Genomic DNA, 20,306 nt, shown 5'->3' with positions numbered 1-20,306 from the left:
GGGCACCGAGACAAAGGTTGTTGTCATGATCACAAACTCCTTCACATCTTTTACCAAGAAAATGGACAATGACATTTTATTTCCCCGTAACTTTCTCACTGTTTGTGTGCCAATCATTTATGAGTCGCCGTTTCATGACAAACATATAAACGAGGCTGAAACAAATGAAGTTTCTAGTTTCAGTAAATCCTCACAAATGTAAGTGCAAAATGAAAGACTGTTGGCTATTTGAGGGAAACACCAGGAATCAATCACGTTGTGCTTTCAACTTTTATTTTGTTTTTTAAGTATGACTCTTTAGGCTATTCTATCTAATGAATGCTTTGAGTTTGCGCCATATGCACAAAACGGTGCACAACCTCCATGTACACCATCTATGAGTTGGGCCTCTTGTTTGCAACTTGCCAGAAATGTCTAGAGGGTATTCAACAGTGTTGAAAGTCCAATTACATAACAAGCTGGTGATGAAATGAAAGCTCGGAAGAATGGCATTGACATGTGACGGTAAAATGCAACAAAATGGAATTTACTAATGCAGCAATCTAATAATTCTGCCGCAATTACTATTAAGTAATGGTATCCTCAACGGTTGAGACTGAGACTCAAATTAAAGCGCTGACCTGGTTAGCTTTCTGTGAGCAGGGGGGAGCGCGGTACCCCAACCCCCCCTACTCATCCCACCCACATTCAGACATTAATGAGACTGGAATACTGGATGTGTCAACCAAAGTTTTTCACTTGAATTTTACAGCGAAAACGGAAATATGCAATGTGACATTTTAGTGATGGATGAAGCAAAACTATTCACCCATTTAGGGGAGGTCTACCTTTAAGGAAACTGAGTTATCAATGATATTAATTGCATCTGAGCTTATCTCGCAACACACCTCTAATGGGGGGAAAGAGTGTGTAAATGCGACGTCATCAACACGTAATAATAAGGAGCCCATGTGGACATGTATGTACTCTATGTATTCTGCGTGTGCGCGCGCACGTGTGTAAATAATTAAATCTAGAACTGTGGTATATATCCGATTTTAAAATTCATACAGTCTATGGTAGTTAGTTTCTCTTCAAATAGGCCATAAAGCTCACATAAATAAATAAATAAACATGTACACAGGTCGAGTCAAATTTATTGATAGCCCTAATCACGTTTCGAAGGGCTTCACGTGCCCACAGTTGACACATATTAACAACATCCCCTCATCTTAACCCCCAGGAGGGCAATGAGAAACTAAAAAAACACTAAACAAAAAAACTCACACAGGTTAAAACTAAAAATAAGTTAAAAACAATTCAAACATTGACATCTGAAAACGGGCGACTGTTGAAAGTATTAGACGGGTTAAGTTTTGCATTTGGCAAAGGTGACGACATATTTAGTTAAGCTCGGCGTGTGCGGAGACAGAAACGATTAAAGTGACTTGATTAATCAATTGATATTGGGTTTTCAAAAGAGATTACGTAATGTGACTCCTAATGGTTTGCTCCTCCGAGGGTAAGTTTTGCTTTGGACGCACGGTTAAATCTCATTGACTTCATAGGCAGGTGAGTTTACGTTCCCCCCTGCTGTATTTGGCGCAGATGGTACGGTCCACATGCACTCTGAGTTGTTGCTGAGGAGCTTTCTCTGTGCACTCAGTACATACCATCAAATTGGCTCGCAGCTGCCGCGTCCTCTTGCAAGTATTTGTCGCTTTGATTAAAAATCAAAGGAAACAAAAAGAAAAAAAATGCCATCTTTTTCTTACCGAACTTACCTCGGACGCCATGGCACCGTCGCGTTGTTTCACCTTTTGTTGCATATCACAGGTGAGTGGGATTTGATTCGTTTTGTGTCTTAAAAAAAGATAAGTTTTTGATGAATCAACTGTCAGGCACGTTCGGCTAGCAAGTTTTTCAATATAGTTCCACTCGTGGACTGAAAGTGCGTTTTTTTATTATTATTATTTGTGAATATCTATATGTATATTTCTTTACTATTGCAATTTTAGCAGGTGGCTCGGAAAGAAATAGCTCCGAGAAAAACTTGGCTTCAAGTTGACTTGCCTCGCCGCTTCGGGGTGTTTCCAGCTAGTGCCACCACGTTTGCTCGTGCTCCGACCTGGAGCTTCCATAGTGACACTCCATAGGAACCGCCGAGGAACAGATGCAATGAAATTGTACATACCGCTACCCTGCTGGTTCAATGGCAGCCATATTAACGCCTGAACAAAGTAGCATGTTTCTATCACTCCCTCTTTCAAAAGTATTGGGACATTGATTCCCGTTTTTTTTATTTTGCAGGAAACTGAAAACATTTTGTTTTGCCATCGGAAGATAAATGGGTAACAAGTGAAACATTTTCAGGTATCACATGTAGGTGTAATGTACAACTTAGAGTAGTGATCGCGATGAATATCAGATGTGCCTGGGATATTATCCAATTTCACTAAATTGGTCCGAAAGTTATCTATTCACCACAAATAATGTAATCAATTTGTTTATTTCTCTATGCCAGCCATGTAGAAGCACAGCGCAGAACAATTCAATCCCCTTCCACTTGACCACCGGTGTCAAACTCAAGGCCTGGGGGCCAGATCTTGACCACAACCTCATTTTTTTTGGTTGTGTACCCAGAGCTATGTCTAGTGTTATAGTGTTGGCTGCAGGCTGCAAAATATGAGCTGCGGGTGATCTTTTTTTTTTAATGACCGGCATTGAAAGGCATTGATCGACATATGCCGATCACATACTCTTCCAAGGAAATCGGCCAATCACGATCGTTTGGAGCACCAATTGGATTTGTATGGTATACTTTGCTTCATTGTTTAGAACGAGTTAACTGATTTTTCTACTGACGAGTTTTGCTAAGACTGCACTTGTGACATCAAGGTGGCTCATTGTACACTTTTTACAAGTTAGATCAAACTTTTTACTTGTACTGACTGATAAGGAGCATTTTATTTTATTTTTTATTTAAAAGTGTTTAGCTGTCTTAATGTCTGGGGCTGAAGATTCGATATTCTAGACATCTTTACAACATAAATCTCGATACGGTGAAATCGTTTCATTTTAGGGTCGGATCTCTCGTGTGTGTGTGCCAGCCCTTATCCCGCTCCGCATATTGCTGGGCAAATGGTGAGCCTGGCTTTCCTTACATCGACAACCACCGTGCAGATTCTTGCCGGCCTTTGGCCATCTCCTCTTCCACCTCGCTCGGCGCAGAGTGTGCGTGGTCGCCAGAGTGTGGAGAACAAGCAAGCACCCAAAACAATGAAAGCATTATTGTGGTGCGCGGCTACATTGCCAAACACAAACACCACCCCCACTACCCCACCAACAACTTAACGGAGCAATCAAGTAAGTGTTGCTCATAAGAAGCTAACGCCGTTATCTCACCTAATGCGAGTCTATTTTCTGCTCTGATTCCCACTTTAAGCAAAACTCCCCGGCCTCTGCCAAGACATCCATATTTATATCCTTGCTGCCACTTACACATGCTTGATGGACTAACTTGAAGTAACTGCCAATGCCTTCCCTGTCGGGAACCTTCGGGTTACGAACGATATGAATCGCACGAGCCCACCCCTCGTGTCTTTGACATCAAACCACATGAAAGGCGACTACTATCTTTGTTTTCTTTTTTCTTTTTTGTTTCTTTAAGTCACTTCATTTCCAGTATGGACCCAGGGAATCCCTGGAAGAGCACCCTAAAGCTTTTCTACAAGCATGCTTTATGTTAATTATTCGTCGCCCATCTGAAAGTGGTACGTGTGACGGTTTTATTGTCGAAAGCGAGAACCAGCGTCAGACAGTCCCTGCGGAGCAGTGTGTCCTTGATGCGAGGATATCTACAATCAGTTTTTTTTTTTTTCTTTAACAGGGTGTGAAGGGGACACATTGTGGTCCATTTGCACCCCAAAAATCTTCTTTTTGAGACGCCCCTGCCTGCTTGCACCCCAAGTACATGCTTCCTCTTAAGTCACGCTAGGCTGCATATATCATCAAATACTTTGCCCCTATTCTTGTCGCTTTTTACTCTCAGTCGGAGAAAAACGAGGGCACGCTTATGTAAGGTTGTCATGTCACCACTAAAAAATTGAACACAGTCGCTATACCGCCCGTCATTACATATTCACAAGTGGAGAAACGCTGCTTGCTTCCCTTGTACTGAGCTCTTTGCTGTCTTAACTTTTTTTTTTTTTTTTTTTTTTATTGTGCTTGTATTGAAACGGCAAGGCGAGAAATCAGTTTTACGCTTGATTTGAGCAGCAGAGAAGTGCCCACCGGGAGTCAACTTGGCGGATCGTTTCTTTAGCACCTTGTAGCGGACGTTTGAATCGGTCGTAAATGGACGAATGTGGAGTTTATGGCTCCATATACTTCCAAAAAAACGCTGTTATGTTTGACTCAGTTTTTGATAAATGTTGGAACCAAATTGGAGGTTGAGAAAGTGCTACCTGGGCTTTCAAAGTTTGATTCATGCGGCAGACGTTACTTTGCCTCAAACGGTGTCATGTGTCTCTTGGGACAAATTCACGAGACATTTTAAGCACTTTTTGGGCTGCATCGAGCGGCGGCGGCGGACTGTGCTGTGAGAAGTCCGTAATATTTCTTCGGAGGTCTTAGCCTGACATAATTCTTCTTTTCCAGGACGCTTGCCAATTGGTAATATTTGCCTCCGAGGCCTTCAAGTGAAAATCTCATCTGTTTGCACATGTACAATTTGATTACTGCCAGAGGTTTCCAAGTGAATTACTGCCTCGGAGCATGTGTCGTGATCTACTTAGTATTGAATGTCAGCGTTGTGTGCGGCTGACGGTGTGAAATTGCCAATGCCTCGTTTCAGGCAACTAATTAGCGCCGCTAAGTGAAGCAACATTGCCGCGTTCAAGATGGCTCGGCTTTCCGTGGAGGTGAGCTTACAGCGATTGTGCAAAAGAGCGAAATCAAATAATGGCTTGATAGCGAGTTGACGCGGTCGCTCGGTACTCCACCGAAAATTTGAGGACGCGCTCTTTTTCAAGAGGGAATTTGGCCGGAGATGGCGCTGATTTTGGCAAATCAACAATGGAATACTGTTTTTGGAACGCGTTGCCGAGCAGCACAGCAGGTTTTGATTAGTCGTGATGTTTTCCACGCTGGCAGTTTGTTGCAATTAGTGATGTAGTCCAAGGTTTAGGGACACATTTTTCAATGTTCTTTCGGAAAGCCGTGACGTCATCCGTCTGGTTTCTCTTAACTGGAATCTTGACGACAGCATCCCTCTCGGTCGTCTTTCCTCGCACTTTTCCTTTTTTTTTTTCTCTCTCTCGCTCTCTGAGCGGTGATGTCATCTTCATTTCCACATGTACCCTCGCCTCCGCCGCCTTCACTGGGATCCTGTCTTATCCCTTTTTTGCCTTTCTTTAAAAATATGAGTTTGGGGCTTTTGAGCGGTGGCTGGATTGTGACAGAAGGACCACGAGTTTGTTGGAAAAGAGGACATGCCGAGACGGGCCGCTTTCATGCGCTCCGTCTGGGTGGAGGGAAGCTGCAGATTAAACGGATTCATCAAATGAACGCTCCCACTGTCGTCTGTGTTTTATTTGTTTAAATGCTTGACGCCTGCTGCGATGCTATCACGCTTTGAATCCCGTCTTATCACCGCAAATGTCACACCGCTCGGAGCTTGGAAACATTAGAAGCGACGCCATAAATATTCCTCCATGTAGTTTGAGCAAAAGTCCTAATATGACCTATATTGTTTCTCTTTCTTAGGCTGGCGGCGGCAAATACCTTTTCATCCCAGGCCGCTGGATTATTTTGTTCACCGCAGTCGATGCGCAGATTTTTCAGTGTTGGAAAAAATAATAAAGGATGTACTATTTGAGAAGTGGAAGAAACATTTTTGCTTAAATGAAAGCACAATTTTGCCATCTTTCCTAGCTGGTTAGTTATTTAATAATATTTTCTACGCGCCTTCTCTAGGTTAAATATGACGTTACATTTGTGGAATACGATTTGAGCAACAAAAGTCACCCCCGTTTTTAGCCATCTCAGGGGCGGCCATTTTGTCACTTCTGTCAACCTGATAATGACATCCCAGTTGCTCAGGTGACGACCAATCACGTTTCAGAAGAGACAAAATGGCCGCCCTCTTAGATGGCTCGAAATATCTTCCACATAGGCAGTTTGTGTGTGCGTGCTGTTTTCTGCATTTGGGACAATCTTTTCCTTTTATTTGTTTGTGTATGGCAGAGATGCTGGCCAGCCAGGTGGTCGTGCCCGCCAGTGTGAGCGCCGTGCTGGGGAAGAACCTGACGTTAGAGTGCCGGGTGGACGTGGCCACCAATCTCACCCTCACTCAGAGCTCTTGGGAGCGGCGTTTGCCTTCCGGCTCGGTCACAGTGGCCGTGTACAACCCGCGCTACGGCATCTCCATCTCGCCCGAGTTCATCCATCGCTTGTATTTCCGCTCGCCCTCATCCCACGACGCCACCATCGTACTGGAGAATGTGGGCTTTGCCGACATGGGCATGTACACCTGTAAGGTGGCGACGTTCCCACTCGGGAACACTCAAGCCTCCACGACGGTCAGTGTGCTCGGTAAGCATTTACCGCCCATGTACATAAATCCAACGTCGTTTTCTTTGCGATGCCTCGTCATCACTCGCGCTCCTTCTCCGAATCGTAAGTGGAGCCGAAGGTCTACGTGTCTGCCGGCTCCACGGCGCTGATAGACGGCAGCAACGAGACGGTGGTGGCCACGTGCATCGCCGAGCGTGCCCGCCCACCTGCCGAGGTGTCCTGGGAGTCCAACCTTTTCGGCCAGTCGGAAGTTCAGCTTTTCGACGACGTCAACGGAACCACCACCACGCAAGTGCGCTACCTTTGGCCGCCCACCCGTCACATCCAGGGCCACACGCTCACCTGCGTTGTCCGCCACCCGGCTCTGCTCAACGACTTCCGGGTCCCCTACCAGCTTAACGTGCAATGTAGGTGAATCTATATATGGGCTGATGTTTGTACCTGAAATGGCGCCGGGTAAAAACAAGCGATAGACCGAAATGCTTTTTTCAGGGCCGATACCGATTTTATTAGCGCTTGTGACTCGAGGTGAAAAAGCAAACAGGCAGCTTACTGCGGATTGGCTGCCACCCAAGGAACCAATCAGATGGTGCTTCTGCAGGCAGGGTCACCAGCACAGCAGAGAGAGAAGTGTGCTGCTGCGAGCCAAAATAAACCAGCTTTTAATTTATCAGCCTTGAAAGATGAAAAAAAAAAAAAAAAAAGAGGCCGATGCCAATTCTTGGCAAAATGCCAAATATCGGCCCCGATAATCGTCCGCTCTATCACTAGTAAAAATGAGTGGACGCATTTGTTTGCCCGCAACATTCGGTGTGACTTTGTCACGATGTTTGTGTCTCTGCTCATCAACTTTGTTTCTTTGCCGCAGTTGCTCCTGACATTTCTGTGTTGGGATACGACGGAGACTGGTTTGTGGGTCGGGACAATGTTCAAATGACGTGCAAAGCTAATGCAAACCCACCAGCTCATCACTTCAGATGGATCAGGTGTGTATTTCGTAGGGACCCTGTCTTAGCCTCACCACTACCTTTCCAAAGATGTCATCTAGTAATCGTTTGCTTGGAGCTTTTGTTCCGCCAGCTTTACAAATAAATCCAGCAAAAATGTTCATGCGTTTTCTGAGGGATGTTTGCTGAACTTGCCATTTAGCCATAAAATATTTGGAGCACCAAAGTCCATTTCACATCAGTACTTTCCGCCTTTTTTTTTTTTTTTTTTTTTTTTTGCGCCAGGCTGGACGGCGAGATGCCAGACGGCGTCGAAATCCTGAACAGCACGCTACTTTTCCTGCGCCCTCTCCAGAGAAACGACTCGGGCGTGTACAGGTGCGAGGTCGCCAATGACATCAACCTCCGCAGTCGGGACGTTCGCATTCTCATACAAGGTGAGCGCACGGCAACACATTTGCCTTAGCGAGCACAATGCATGCCACGCCGCACGCATCGTGGAGCGTATTGCTTTGCGGGACGCTGTCCTTTTTCCTGTCGCTGAAATGCGACTCTGCCTCACTCGTGTCCTGCGTGTGCCAGCTGCTGGCTGCCTCGCAGCGCATTCACATTCACCGGCATGTATGGGGACTTTGAATACTTGACCCATAATTGCTCGCTGATGATTTAACACCTCAAATGTTCACATTATGAGTAACGTGTAAAGGCCAGCCCTTTTTTTGCGTTTTCTCTTCTTAGCACGGCCTTGAAATGCACGCGTGTGTGTGTGTGTGTGTGGGTGTGTGTCACACCGGAAGAGGCAAAAGTCTCCAGCCTGACTGGGATGATGTCCTCCCTTTCATGAAACTTTAACTCGTTCTTTTCGACTCTTCTCCATTATTTATCATGCGCATTCCATTTTCTTACGCGAGGGTCAGCGCCGGCGTTCACGAGATTACGTGTGTTGCTTTACTTTACGCCGGCTGTGTGTGTCAGTGGGCTCGCACATGAATTGACCACCTTCTTTGAATGTGTTCCATTCATCCACATCACGATGACAAGAAGACCTCCGAGTTTGTGGTTTTAACCAATGGGACGCATGTTCGTCTCTGATCTCGTCTGGCACCACTTTGGCTTGTCGTCTGTTTTCATGACTCGAGTTATTCCATCTTTCTTTCTCTCTCTTTTTTTTTTGTTTTTCTTTTAAATCTCTTTGGTTTTGTGGTGCCACATTCGGATCATTTTACGCTTGCTCTATTCACGTTGCAAGATGTCAGGGCAGTGCCTTACTGTTGTCAGCGCTGTGAATTTTGCTCTTGCCTATTACTGTTAACTATGACCTCAGCGTATGTGAATTTAGCGGAAAATCGTATGAACGTGTAAACATTACGGTCAAACGGTTTTGGAGCCAACATGAGCTCAGAGTGCAAACGGCTACAGCAATGCTGCAAATGTGCTAAAAATGTGGAGCAGTGCCACGCGTGCAATCGCTAGCGATTCGTCGGTTTGTGCTGGCATCAAACATAAAATCTCGAGTGTGTGTGTGTGGAAAATGGTGACTTCCTTTCTGAATGTTCTTGTGAGCCTGTGCAATAGTTGTCTAAAAAGTAGGAACAAACATCTCTAGGATGATTTAAAAGCAAAACTAAAATTTGTCAAGCACTGAAAACCGCCCACTCGTTTTGGAACGTGTCCAATACGTTGAGATTTCTCAACTTCTGGTCAGAAAGCGACAGAACGAGAAATCTTTTGCCCGCCGGTGCTGCTTTTTGTAATCCTTCTTTCAGTTGTCATCACTATGTAACCTCTACAACATGTCCAAGCATTACATCTAATCTCCTGCTTTAAAGACCCTGTGAAGTGAGTGCCTGAGATTTGTTACGAAATGCATCCATAAATGGTTTGCATCGGCACTGCAATGATGACATGCAGTTAGCTCGCTCAAGTGGCAAAATGGCCGCCCCCTGTGATGGATAGAACTGGGCGGCTTTTGCTCCCCCATTCATCTTCCACAAACGTAATATTAATCACAATGCCGTGTTCTAAAGAAATTGTTGGACTTTCACCGCCTGAAAGTGTCGTAAAAAATTGAGATTTTTCACAATTTTCAAGGATTAACTGTAGCGCGTCAAGTTTAAGACATTTATTTTCACTTTGCAGGGTTTTTAACAATAATTAAAACCAGGTTTATACACACCTTGAGAATGCTGACTGTAGTTTAGTGTGTGCAATAGTTTTGTCAACCAATCCCTACTGTAGTCCAGCGTTTCCCAACCTCGATTGAGCCAAGGCACATTTTACTTGAGGAAAAAAAAATTCTCCACACCAGCAAAAAGAAAAAGAAAAAAAAATCTACTGACTTAATGATCTCATCTCAATTTACTTACAATTGGTTCAATTGAACAAAAAGTCGATTTACTTGCAGAAAACCTACCATCAAATGTAAAAGATTTCAATTGTTTTTGCCTGTGACTAAATCACTGACAAATGAACGAAGAAACGCTATTTTGTGAAAGTCAAAGAATTTGGATCATTTCCCGCACCACACCTGAACTCTCACGTCCCGCTGTGCCGTGGCGCAGTGGTTGGGAATCACTGCTGTAGTCCAATGTAGTTGCACTGACATTGTGCTTGTCTGTGTCTTCACCCCGCCCCCTGACCCCGCCCCCTTCTACTCCCCATTAGATCCTCCCACCATGCCTTCCACCATTACTGCTCCTGTCCTCTCGGGTTCTTCCTCCTCCACCCTAGTGGACGATAAGCGCCACGTTCATCTCAGCTCTCCCACTCTGCAAGCGCTACCGGAGAGTAACCTGGGCACCGTAGTGGGTGGGGCAGTGGGCGGGGCCTTGTTCCTGCTACTGCTGCTGTGTCTGGCCGGCGTGTGCTACCTGCGGAAACACCAGACCTTGCACGGGGTCTACTACGCCAAACAGTACCCGGGCCCCAGCGATCTCCACAAAGCCCCCGGCAGGCAGCACGAGCTCCAAGCCGCCAAAGCCGGCGGCGGCGGCGGCGGCGGCGGCTCCCACCGCCGTCAGGACCACGACAGAGAGGAGTGGGGCGGCCGCGAGCTCAAGCGCCACTGCAGCTACAACGGCGATGAATACCCGTCTAACGGCTACACGCGGGCCATGAGGGAGGGCGGTCACCACAGCAACCAGCCGAATCCCCCGCAGGGACAAACCGACTATTGTAGTCCGCAGCAGCAGCCCAGGAGGCCCCGATACACGCACTCTCCCAAACCTACGAGGAACGGCTCCCCCTACGTGCCAAACAACTGCTACGATAGCGGCCCGGAGGGCGATTACGTCTCTCACAAAGACGGCTCGGTCATCTCGCGCAGGGAGTGGTACGTTTGACCCGCTCCCCCGCTCGCGTCCTGATCACCACTTTACTAAATTAGGAACGCTTGACTTCTCTCCCTCGAATACATTTGCACCCTGGAAGACACTTGACGGGCTCGTGGTACGAATGAGCCTCATTGTGGCTGTGCGCTCTGTGGACCGCCCATTTCTGTTCAGTCACGAATGCTGTCAGGTGAGGAAGCCCCGGTGGCCTTGCTTTCTCATTTGCACATAGTGACTCGCTTCACAGACCTGTGACCTCTGAATGCGCTACACTGAGATGAAAAGGGCGCTGGCCGGAATCTGATGTACACGTCGCGATCCATCTCTTGCGATTTCAGATGGTTACTGGTCCAAATAATTGCACTGCCTTTTGCCATAGTCTCAACATTTTTGTCTGTGAATCGGAGGCTCTGCTAACTTGAGTTAATCGTCCGGGATGGACCCTCCCCGACTGTTGCGCTTTGGGAAGTTGCGAAAGGGAAGCCAGGTCACTGCCACCAGCAGACATCAAGTCTCCGTTTGGAAATGTGATGAACGGGCCTGCCGTGGTCCTTTAGTTAACCTCTTGAGTTGGGTCCTCTTTGAGTTTACGACGCCCGCCTCGACATGACGATAGCTGTGTTGGACCGTTTGCACTCTGGCACGCGGCCAATCTGTCCACTGGGGGGGGGGGGGGGGGCGGTAGTTGGGAACATGGCCGCCAACACGGACCCGAGTGCAGTATTAGGTGACACAGCAGTGGCACTGCCGCTACTAATCTGTAGCAGTGTGATTTTAAAAGCTCGTCTGTGTGTGTGTGTTTTTTTCGTTTCTCCTCAGATTGTCGCAGGTATGATTTTTTTTTGTTGACATCCAGACAAATCTGAGTTTGAACCGTCGGGTGGTTTGCATGCCAATGCGGTTATGATTGGAATCTTTTGTTTCGACGCACACGCCGCGATTGGTTTTGGTCACCACGTTTGTTTTATTTGCATCGAATGTCCGGAGCTCTCTGAGATGTTAAGTATTTTGGCACGTGCACCTCCTTGCACAGTAGTGTTTCTAATCGGTAGCTGTTGTCATCTTTCCGATATTTGCTCCGAGGCCAAATATTTGCTTGTGTGTAGAAAATAAGACAATGATGTGTAGAAGAGACTAGTTGACAATGAAGTCGTAGCATATATTATCTTATCACAGGGTCCTGTAGCTTGAAACCGAAAGACACGTTAGCCACTTTAACGGTAGTCGCTCGTTAGTTCAATCGATGTTCTTACTCGTCCCGATGTGACTGTGGTGCTGTGATTAGGCAGCCATTGTCGTCGTGACATTTTGGCCCGTGCAAATCATGTCGTTTCGAATGTGAAATGCTGGAGACACATGGGGAAAAAAAAAAAAAAGAAAAATTCAAGTCGTCACGGCCATATTATCGCGTTTACCTCCAGTGTTTGTACAGTCTAAAGAGTGCCATCTTTTGAGGCCACTGCTGCCAAGGTAGTACTCGTCAACCCGTTTTTTTTTTTTTTGTGTTTGTTGTTTTTTATTGAATTGGTGAAGATATGAAATCGTTCCTCAGGCAACGTTTGTTGTTACAATCCCCAAACTGCCGCCATCTTGTGCGCTGCAATGATTGAGTGCTGACGTTTTCATGGTTGGCTGACAAAATAAGCATCGTGGCCGCCACGGTGTCCAGGCAAACATCCGTGCAGGTAACAGGAAGCATGGCTGCCTAATCCCCCCCCCCCCCTTTTTTTTTTTGCTTCTATGCACTAAGGCGGAAACTTCACCAATCGATTTAATTTTTTTTTTTTATTTAATTGTTTTTTTTTTTTGCAGCCCTCGTACCCGTATTCATCCAGTTTGCTTGAGTGATGAGACGAGACACCTTGAAAATTGAACTAGTGCCTTAGATGTTTGTTTCCATATTTGTAGGTTTTTTTTTTTCCCGATTTGGGCTCGGTGCCATTACTGTTGTACTGTTCTCAGTGCCATATATTCACCTTCCACGTGACGGCGTATTGCAAACCCGCTGTAGGCACTAAAACACAAACTTTTGTTGGAAATGAGTTCACAGGTCGAACCGCAGTAAATAAACACTGTGCTTAGTTTACATTGGATCAGCACCTTTTTTTTTTTTTCTTTTCTCTTTGTATATACATATATCTCCAGTATTCAACAGGAATGTAAGTTAATGGAAAGAAATCTATATTTATGTCAGTGAAGCATTTGATTTGTTGTTCTTTTTCCAGATACTTTGTCTCAATAAAGCACCTTAGCACATGTGAGTTCTTTTGACTCGTCTTCGGCTCTTTGTGCTTCAATAAATGACATCATCTCTGGCTCCCGAATGCTGCATAAGACCACCCACCCCTCCGCTCTCGTCAGCCCTCCCCGCTCCTTCAGATCCAGTATGCACATCTGGGACGCTGCCGATGATGTAATGCTTCCTCGCTTCATCTTCGTTACCGTGTCGGTCTCGGAATGAGCTGGGATTACACTTGGTGTCAAGTGGAATACGGCCATTTGTAATTTGGATTTCCAGTGTCCGATTTTGTTTTTTCTTTTCCTTTTGGATTCAGCATGAAAAGGCCCCGTGCACCTTCTCTTGCTCCTTTTGTGAGTTCACCCCCTGTGTCTCTCCCCTACTGTCTAGCAGCTGGTAAAATGAAACGCTGAGTGTTTGTCTGGCCCCGAGTCCCACTCTCCAGCCCATTGACTGTCCCCATGGCAACAAGCTCATCTGGGGCTGCTTCTCTTCCTGTTACCTGGCCACAAAATCTGGAGGGGAAGGGGAGGGACGGTCGGGGGAAGGCCGGGCCCGCACGATGCCGTGACAAGCGGACACCGGGAATGTCCCGTTAACCCTCTGCCGCATGACGTCGCTCATCACTTGGGTTTGACCTTGACATTCTTGCGTTTCTCTGCACTCTTGACCTTGAAACGCGGTGGTGAGCGCACACCAGTGACTCATTTCAAGAATCACGATGTTCAACTTTTGACGTACTCGTCGACAAGATCTTTGATTGAAACGGCCCCGTTTCCAAGGTTACTTTCCACGCCTGACGAAGGAGAGCTGACTCTTCTCTGAGTTGGGTGGGATCAAATGGTCGCCATTTTTGAGCTGGGAAAGACTAAATGACAATATGGGGTTGAAATGGCGACACTTCCCCGCTAACGACAGCAGCATCTGCTCCCGCCGGGCTGGAGTGTGACCCTTGACCCTGTCGCTGTGGATGGGTGGGGTGGGGTGGGGGTAACTGTCCTGTCATCACCTGCTCCCTCGTTTCTCTTCATGGTCTGCTTGCCTGACATCGCCAAGCTTTGATGTCAAACCTTGACTGCCACTCTGTATCTATTGAGCAAAGAGGAAAATTTGGAGAGAACTCCGTTTGTGTGGCCCAACTTGATGACGTAACCCAACAAATGCTAATTTTTTTTTTTTTTTTTTTTTTTACTTGAAGTTGAAAATCCCACACGTTAAACACAAACTATAAGGACACTGGCAGAGCATTGAGGCGCAAGGGTCCTTGGCCTCCCCATGACCCGCCAAGGATAAACGTCCTAGCATTGTATTAAAAAAAAAAAAAAGAAAAACACAAAAGTATATCCTAATTGAGTGCAATAATGATCATCGTTGCATATTCAAAACCAAGATAAAAAAAAAAAAAGTCTTTTTGATTCAGATAAATGAATGACCTTTTGACCCGGACGGCAGCTGCTGCTGCTCTTCTTCTTCTACGGCGTCATGGTGCATTACGGCGGGAAGGTTGACGAGCTGCATTTTTAACGGCGCTCCGATCGAGCGGCGCGGCCCGTGTCGTAGTTCAGCCGCCGTCGGGGCGAGGCGTCTATGGCGGCGGGTGTGGAGGACGAGATGAAGGGCACGTGGGGATGAGCAAGCTCCAAAAGTCCACACTTGTCCGCATGCGTCATGATGGAAGTGGTATTTAAGATTCATTGCAGCACATTATTGATCCCCCCCCCCCCTCCCTCACCTCCACAGCTAAATCAACTGTAATTGACCCTTGCACGTGTACTTCTCCTCCTGTCACCTTTTGTCCTCCGTCGGCCTTGTGGGCTGTGTGTGTCGTTGTCCCCGTTGTACACAGAAAGGCCGGCCTGTGACATGAATGCATTTTAATCGCTGTTAAGCCGTAATCCCTTCGGGGGGCGGGTGGCGTGGCGTGTATGCGAGCATATGGTCTAACAAAGCTAATTCCGCAGACATTACAACAGTATTTAAGATCCTCGCACCCAATGAAGGCGGGGGGGGGGGGGTGATGGAGGTGAGCAAAACGTGCTCAAACACGCTGGAAGGGTCATAAATGCAAGAAATGACATTTTCATCAACTTATTTGCACTCGAGTGGTCCATGCGTTTTGTTCATTGTGCCGTAAGAAGGTACCGCATTTTCTGGGCTATAAGGCGCACCGGTGAAATTTAAAAGAAATAAATAAACAAAAAATAAATAAATAAAAATATCCCAACCACACCCGTCTATAAGCCGCAGTTTTCTACATTTTCAAAAAGTTGTTTACTGCATGTACAGAACGATTTTGTTCTGTGAATGCACATTAAAGGTACATCAACAGATTGTTAAAACAGTGCCACGGCAACAACTTTGCTCATTAAAACACAACAGACCCAAGAGAAAAAAAAAAATCAAGATTTTGTGTATTTTCTAAACTTTAGAGCGCCCCTAGTGGTGAAAAGAAAAATACACAGAAAAACTTCACTGTTGCATTAGCCGTGTGGTTCCAAATCGAGGAAAAAAAGTAGCAGCTTCTAGTCCAGAAAATACGGTATTGGGGGGCCAGGCGAAAACCTGAAATGCCGTATTTAATTGTACATGTGCATTCACTTAGCAAGAGACGAAAATTGTATTTGTATGGACAAAGTTAACCATTGTTAACAAAATATTAAAAAAAAAAAAAAAATATATATGTACTGTTCACGGCCTGCTGCTGATTTGAGCTTTGTGGTTGAGGATATGAAAAAAATGTCTTTTGGACCAAGACCCAATTGTGACTTTGTACGACATCCATGAATTTTCATCTCAGGTGTTTTCTGCTCATTTGCAGAAGGTTAGAGCGTCATCTTGTCCTCATGTGAAGGCTGCTCTTGTGACCACACAAAGTGTCTCTCTCGTCCCAGAACAGTCTCAGGCCGAAAGGTCAAACTCCATCGCCGTGGCCGGGGCGGCGATCGGCGCGGTCCTCGCTCTCTTCCTCATCGCCGTCTTCATCATCGTCCTAGTCACGGCCCGCAAGGCCCCGCCGGCGGCCTTTTCGGACAAAGTGTAAGTCAAAGAAATCTGACTCAACTGGAAAAATCAAATGACTGATGAAAAATGATTCCCCTTGAGCTTTGGCTCCGGCCTGTCAGCGGATTCTCTTGCACCGTTGGTGTGCCAAAGAACCGTATGAACTGATAGCCCCGCCCCCCCCCCTTCACCCACCCAAACCCGCATTTTATTTTGTTCGCATGTTCTCATGTTCAAAACACTCAACCCTGAGGCTGGCTTGAAGTGCTCGAGGACTTGTTTTGATGAATTAAGTTTCAGTTTCATATTAATGTCCTCGCCGCCGCTCTAACTTGTAACTTGCAGACCGGAACGCCTGTGCAAGGTCACAGGTTGATTCTCCTCATTCATCCTCGTTAATGTGCCCTCGCGTACTTGGGTACAAAAAGTAGCAAAAAGTGACGGCTAAATAAATCAAGAGTGGATAGTTTTGTCACTCTGGAGTCAGTTTTTTTTTTTTTTTTAACTCATTTGCTTACTATTCAGTTTGTCGAATATGAATCAAGCCGTAAATTGCACCTGTTTTAGGTCTCAGAGGGCGACCATTTTGTCTTGTACTGCCGCTCGCTGTCGACTGAAGATGACATCACCGTGCTGAAGGGCTCCGCTTTGCGAACATCACATGACCAAACCCAGAAAACAAAAGAGCCGTGATTGGTCGTCACCTGAGCCCGTAACCATGGCGATGTCATTTTAAGATGACAGCAAGTGGCAGTGCGAGCCAAAATGGTCGCCGCGGAGACGGATAAAAAGTTTGCTTCTTGAATTCATATTCCACTAACGCACTATTAATCGGATTGCCCCGTTTCGACTAATAAGTGCGCCCAAATATTTTGACTTGACTTCCACTTTCAACTAACTGCGAATTTTAGCGTTCGTAACAATCCTCCATATTCCTCCAGCGCTGTTTTTGTCTACCAAAAGCAGTTGAAGGTGGAAGGTGTGCATCGGCCCGGTGACACTGCAGAGCCGTGCATCCTGCAAGGCTGTAACCAAGTTAGCATCTTAAGCGTGACTGTGGCTGACTGTCCCGTTGGGACCGCAGGGGCAGGCCTCGCCACCCTCCTCCATCTCACACAAGAGTGGAAAAAAAAAAAAGATGTCGAGCGCAGCATCCACCGGAATCTTGAAAGCGAAAAGCATTTCGTGTCAATTTTTACGACAAAGTGCATTTGGCGTCCTCATCAGAATCACGCCGTCGTCATGAAATCATGAAACTTGGAAGTCTTATAATAATTAGCCAAACATTTAATGATTGTCACGACTTTCCAAATGCGGCATTCTTTCCTTGTGATTGACATTTATGTTTTTATGAAATCCTCTGAAGGATTGACCTTCCTCCGACACACAAACCTCCTCCGCCGTACTCTGAGCGAGCGCCTGCTGTTCCTTTGGGTGTCCATGCATCCCAGGTGGCCTGGCTGTGTCAGGTAAAGCCCCCCCCCAACACCCCCCCCTCCTCCTCCTCCTCACCGTGACGTTAATGATGGCGCTTTCCCCACACGCTGGCGGACGTCCACCTGCAGAGCCGCAGAGCCGCCGAGCAGAGGTACGAGGCCACCGAGAGGCGCCCCGCCCCGGCGGCGGGGAGACGAAGCCCCTCGCAGCCGTCCCGCCTGGAGTGGGTTTGTCATCAGAGCGGGTCGGAGCGAGTGTACATCAACCACCGCGAACACTACGTGTGATGTGACGCCACGTCAGGCCGCCGCCGCTCGCTTTGAACGCCGTCAAGCTTTGAGCAGCTTGCGTCTGTCTACCGAGCCAGACGAGGAAACATCTGGAAGCATCGGAGGTCGAACTCGCCTTCTTGTAGAGCGTCAAAATCGCAAATCAAGTCCAAAATCTTTGCGGAAATAGGTCGCATGTGCCCCCACCAGTCTCAACACCGGTTTGTGGAATAAGAATTCCGAAGACTAACGCACCCCTTTGTATCCATCTCAGGGCGGCCATTTTGCCTTCAACCTTTTTAGACAAGTGGAGGTCCAAATTGCACTTGACTTTTGCTTTCACTTCACTTTTAAGAACATGCACCTTAAGTTCATTTTACAGCATTTTGCTGCCTATTGACGTCCTTTTCTTTACAACTGCTGATAATTAGAAGTGACAATCGATTTTTGACGTCTGACGTATTAAATACGGCCGTTCCATTTTGGAAGTGGACTCGTCAATTACTTACATAATTTTGATATTTGCCACAGTGTCACCGTATGCTCCATTTGTTAGCTTAGCTAAGCAAAAGTGCCAATGTCCGCTCATGATCGGCATGTGTGGCAAGTCTGCGCACATACAAATGCTCCTAATTTGAATGGAGGCGTCTCAAGACGATCATTGCTTTTCATTCTCATGTCATCATGACAACAGTGTCCTGAAGCGTGTCATCGGAGCAAAACACATCACAACTGCCGAGGTCCATTGAGACCATCTGTGCTTATGTTTGCTATTTTCTTTTGTCAGACAGCAAATTACACCTTATAATTAAAAATATTACAACCACTGCCTTTTACAGCTACTGGAATATTTTGTAAGGAGACATATTATGGACAATGTACTTTTTTAATTGCTTGTGTAGAAATAGTTGGATCTCTAATGTTAATGCGCATAAATAAAGTGTGACATAAACAATCAACATGTCTCTTTAGCGTGACAATTTGGGGCTGCTTGTAATCGTAACCCTCACTGTGCAGTGGGCCCAATGTGGCCCACTGGCCTTACTTTTGTCCTCTCCTGTTTGTTGTTGTTGTTTGCTTTGTGTAAGCTGTTCCAAGCGGTGAAAGTTCTGCCCAGAAACAAGAAACGAAGTCTCTCGTCATCTGAGAAATTGTTGAACTATGGAGAAGGTTTGCTGAGATTTAATTTCAAGGTGACAGTCACATTCCACCCTCTGTGTGTGACAGTCGTGAGTTGCTAAGCGTGGGAACATCGCGGATATAGAGGTAGAAGACTTTGTGACTGTCTGAGGAGTCTACTGGCACTTTTTCTAATGACGTTGCAACCATACTAAACTTGACTGTGACCGTCAGCATCCATTCGTGAGTCCACTTTGCAACCGATTTGTCAAAGCAACACCGAGCCTCGCCCCATTATCCATACTGACACTTTCCAACAGCGACATCCAGTGGGCGCATGAAGAACTACAACAGATACCACTCGCCAGGTCAGTTTTTTTTGTTTACTTTCCTATTTGGAGGTCACAAGTTTGTTTTTATTATTTATTTATTTATTTTAATCAGTGCAACTGTACAGAAAATAAAATGGACAATTTAAATCAGAATGAATCAAATCAAATATGACTCTTTTTTTTTTGTTGCTTTTTATTACAGAAAGAAGAACACCAGCCAGGAATCAAAGGTAAAAAGAACGAATCTCTGATGGTATGTTTTCATTTTATTCTTCATAAATGCCTTGTATAAAAAGGGTGTGTGCTTTCCCCAAAACAAAAAAACTCCTTACATTCTGGCTGATCCATTAGCTCCTTAAGACTGTTAGTTTTAGTACAGTATGGGGTCATCAGTGTTATACGAGCATACTTTTGCAGAACGTTAACAATTCATCAATAATGCAAGTTTGCTGAAGAGAAAAATTACAAGTTGATGCTGTTTTTTAGTGTGCATCATTCTGCCTGCTCAACTTTAACAGAACGAAGCCTATTTTTTTTCTGTCTTCATCACCAGTGATGTAGCAGAATAAAGCATACTCAGCAAAAAGGAAAACAAAGCGAATGACACCATTTAAATCAATCACATAGCTTAGCCTTTTGTCCAGATGCTAACACAAAATGCATGTATAACCCTTAAAGCATGATATTTGGACGCAAATGATGCGTCACCAAATTCAGGCTTTCAAATTAACAGTACTCTTTGTCATATTCTTTATCCTCTGCGAGGTGCTGAGCTTATCTGAGATGTCTATACTGTACAAACGTCCATGTACAGGATATGCATCCGTTTGCCCTATACTGCCCCCAGATGGCTGAGGCGGGCAGTGGCACAATTGCCCTACAACTGATGTAAAGTGTGACAACAACAACAACAAAAAATCCTGTAATTGTGTAATTACTGCACGACAGAATTACATTACATTTTTTTTTTGGAGGGTGCTGTGGAATAATGAAATTTCCATTCATTTCAATGATTTGCGATTACGAGTGATTGAAGTTTTGAGTGTTATAAAGGATTAAAATTAAATCGTTAAATGCAT

The 20,306-nt window shown here is 45.7% G+C and overlaps 1 protein-coding gene across 3 annotated transcripts; it reads left to right on the top strand.

The window, feature by feature from the left end:
• The first annotated feature begins 1,610 nt into the window (after nucleotides 1–1,610).
• nectin3b (nectin cell adhesion molecule 3b) lies at nucleotides 1,611–18,735 on the top strand. Of its 3 annotated transcripts, XM_088280148.1 has the most exons (9): nucleotides 1,611–1,815; nucleotides 5,746–5,916; nucleotides 6,226–6,573; nucleotides 6,663–6,962; nucleotides 7,424–7,541; nucleotides 7,788–7,939; nucleotides 15,962–16,106; nucleotides 17,437–17,539; nucleotides 17,636–18,735. In XM_088280148.1, the coding sequence occupies exons 1-9, from the start codon at nucleotides 1,737–1,739 to the stop codon at nucleotides 17,792–17,794; spliced, it is 1,575 nt and encodes a 524-aa protein (XP_088136274.1). In that variant the 5' UTR covers nucleotides 1,611–1,736; the 3' UTR covers nucleotides 17,795–18,735. The 3 variants fall into 3 exon arrangements, with proteins under 3 accessions (XP_088136274.1, XP_088136272.1, XP_088136273.1); XM_088280146.1 differs by lacking the exons at nucleotides 15,962–16,106; nucleotides 17,437–17,539; nucleotides 17,636–18,735 and adding an exon at nucleotides 10,167–13,092 and having other exon boundaries at nucleotides 1,614–1,815; XM_088280147.1 differs by lacking the exons at nucleotides 5,746–5,916; nucleotides 15,962–16,106; nucleotides 17,437–17,539; nucleotides 17,636–18,735 and adding an exon at nucleotides 10,167–13,092 and having other exon boundaries at nucleotides 1,618–1,815.
• The last annotated feature ends 1,571 nt before the right edge of the window (nucleotides 18,736–20,306 follow it).

The sequence above is a fragment of the Idiotropiscis lumnitzeri genome, chromosome 17, assembly GCF_059441095.1.
Source record: "Idiotropiscis lumnitzeri isolate Australia: NSW breed Sydney's pygmy pipehorse chromosome 17, RoL_Ilum_1.0, whole genome shotgun sequence".
Lineage (NCBI taxonomy): Eukaryota > Metazoa > Chordata > Actinopteri > Syngnathiformes > Syngnathidae > Idiotropiscis > Idiotropiscis lumnitzeri.
This window is presented reverse-complemented; position numbering and strand designations above follow the sequence as displayed.

Excerpts from the sequence above, each read along its gene's own strand:
- nectin3b (XM_088280146.1), top strand. The coding sequence starts at position 1,737 with ATGCCATCTTTTTCTTACCGAACTTACCTCGGACGCCATGGCACCGTC. Across the intron at positions 6,574-6,662 it reads CACGACGGTCAGTGTGCTCG|TGGAGCCGAAGGTCTACGTG; the intron begins GTAAGCATTTAC and ends CCGAATCGTAAG. Across the intron at positions 7,940-10,166 it reads CGTTCGCATTCTCATACAAG|ATCCTCCCACCATGCCTTCC; the intron begins GTGAGCGCACGG and ends ACTCCCCATTAG.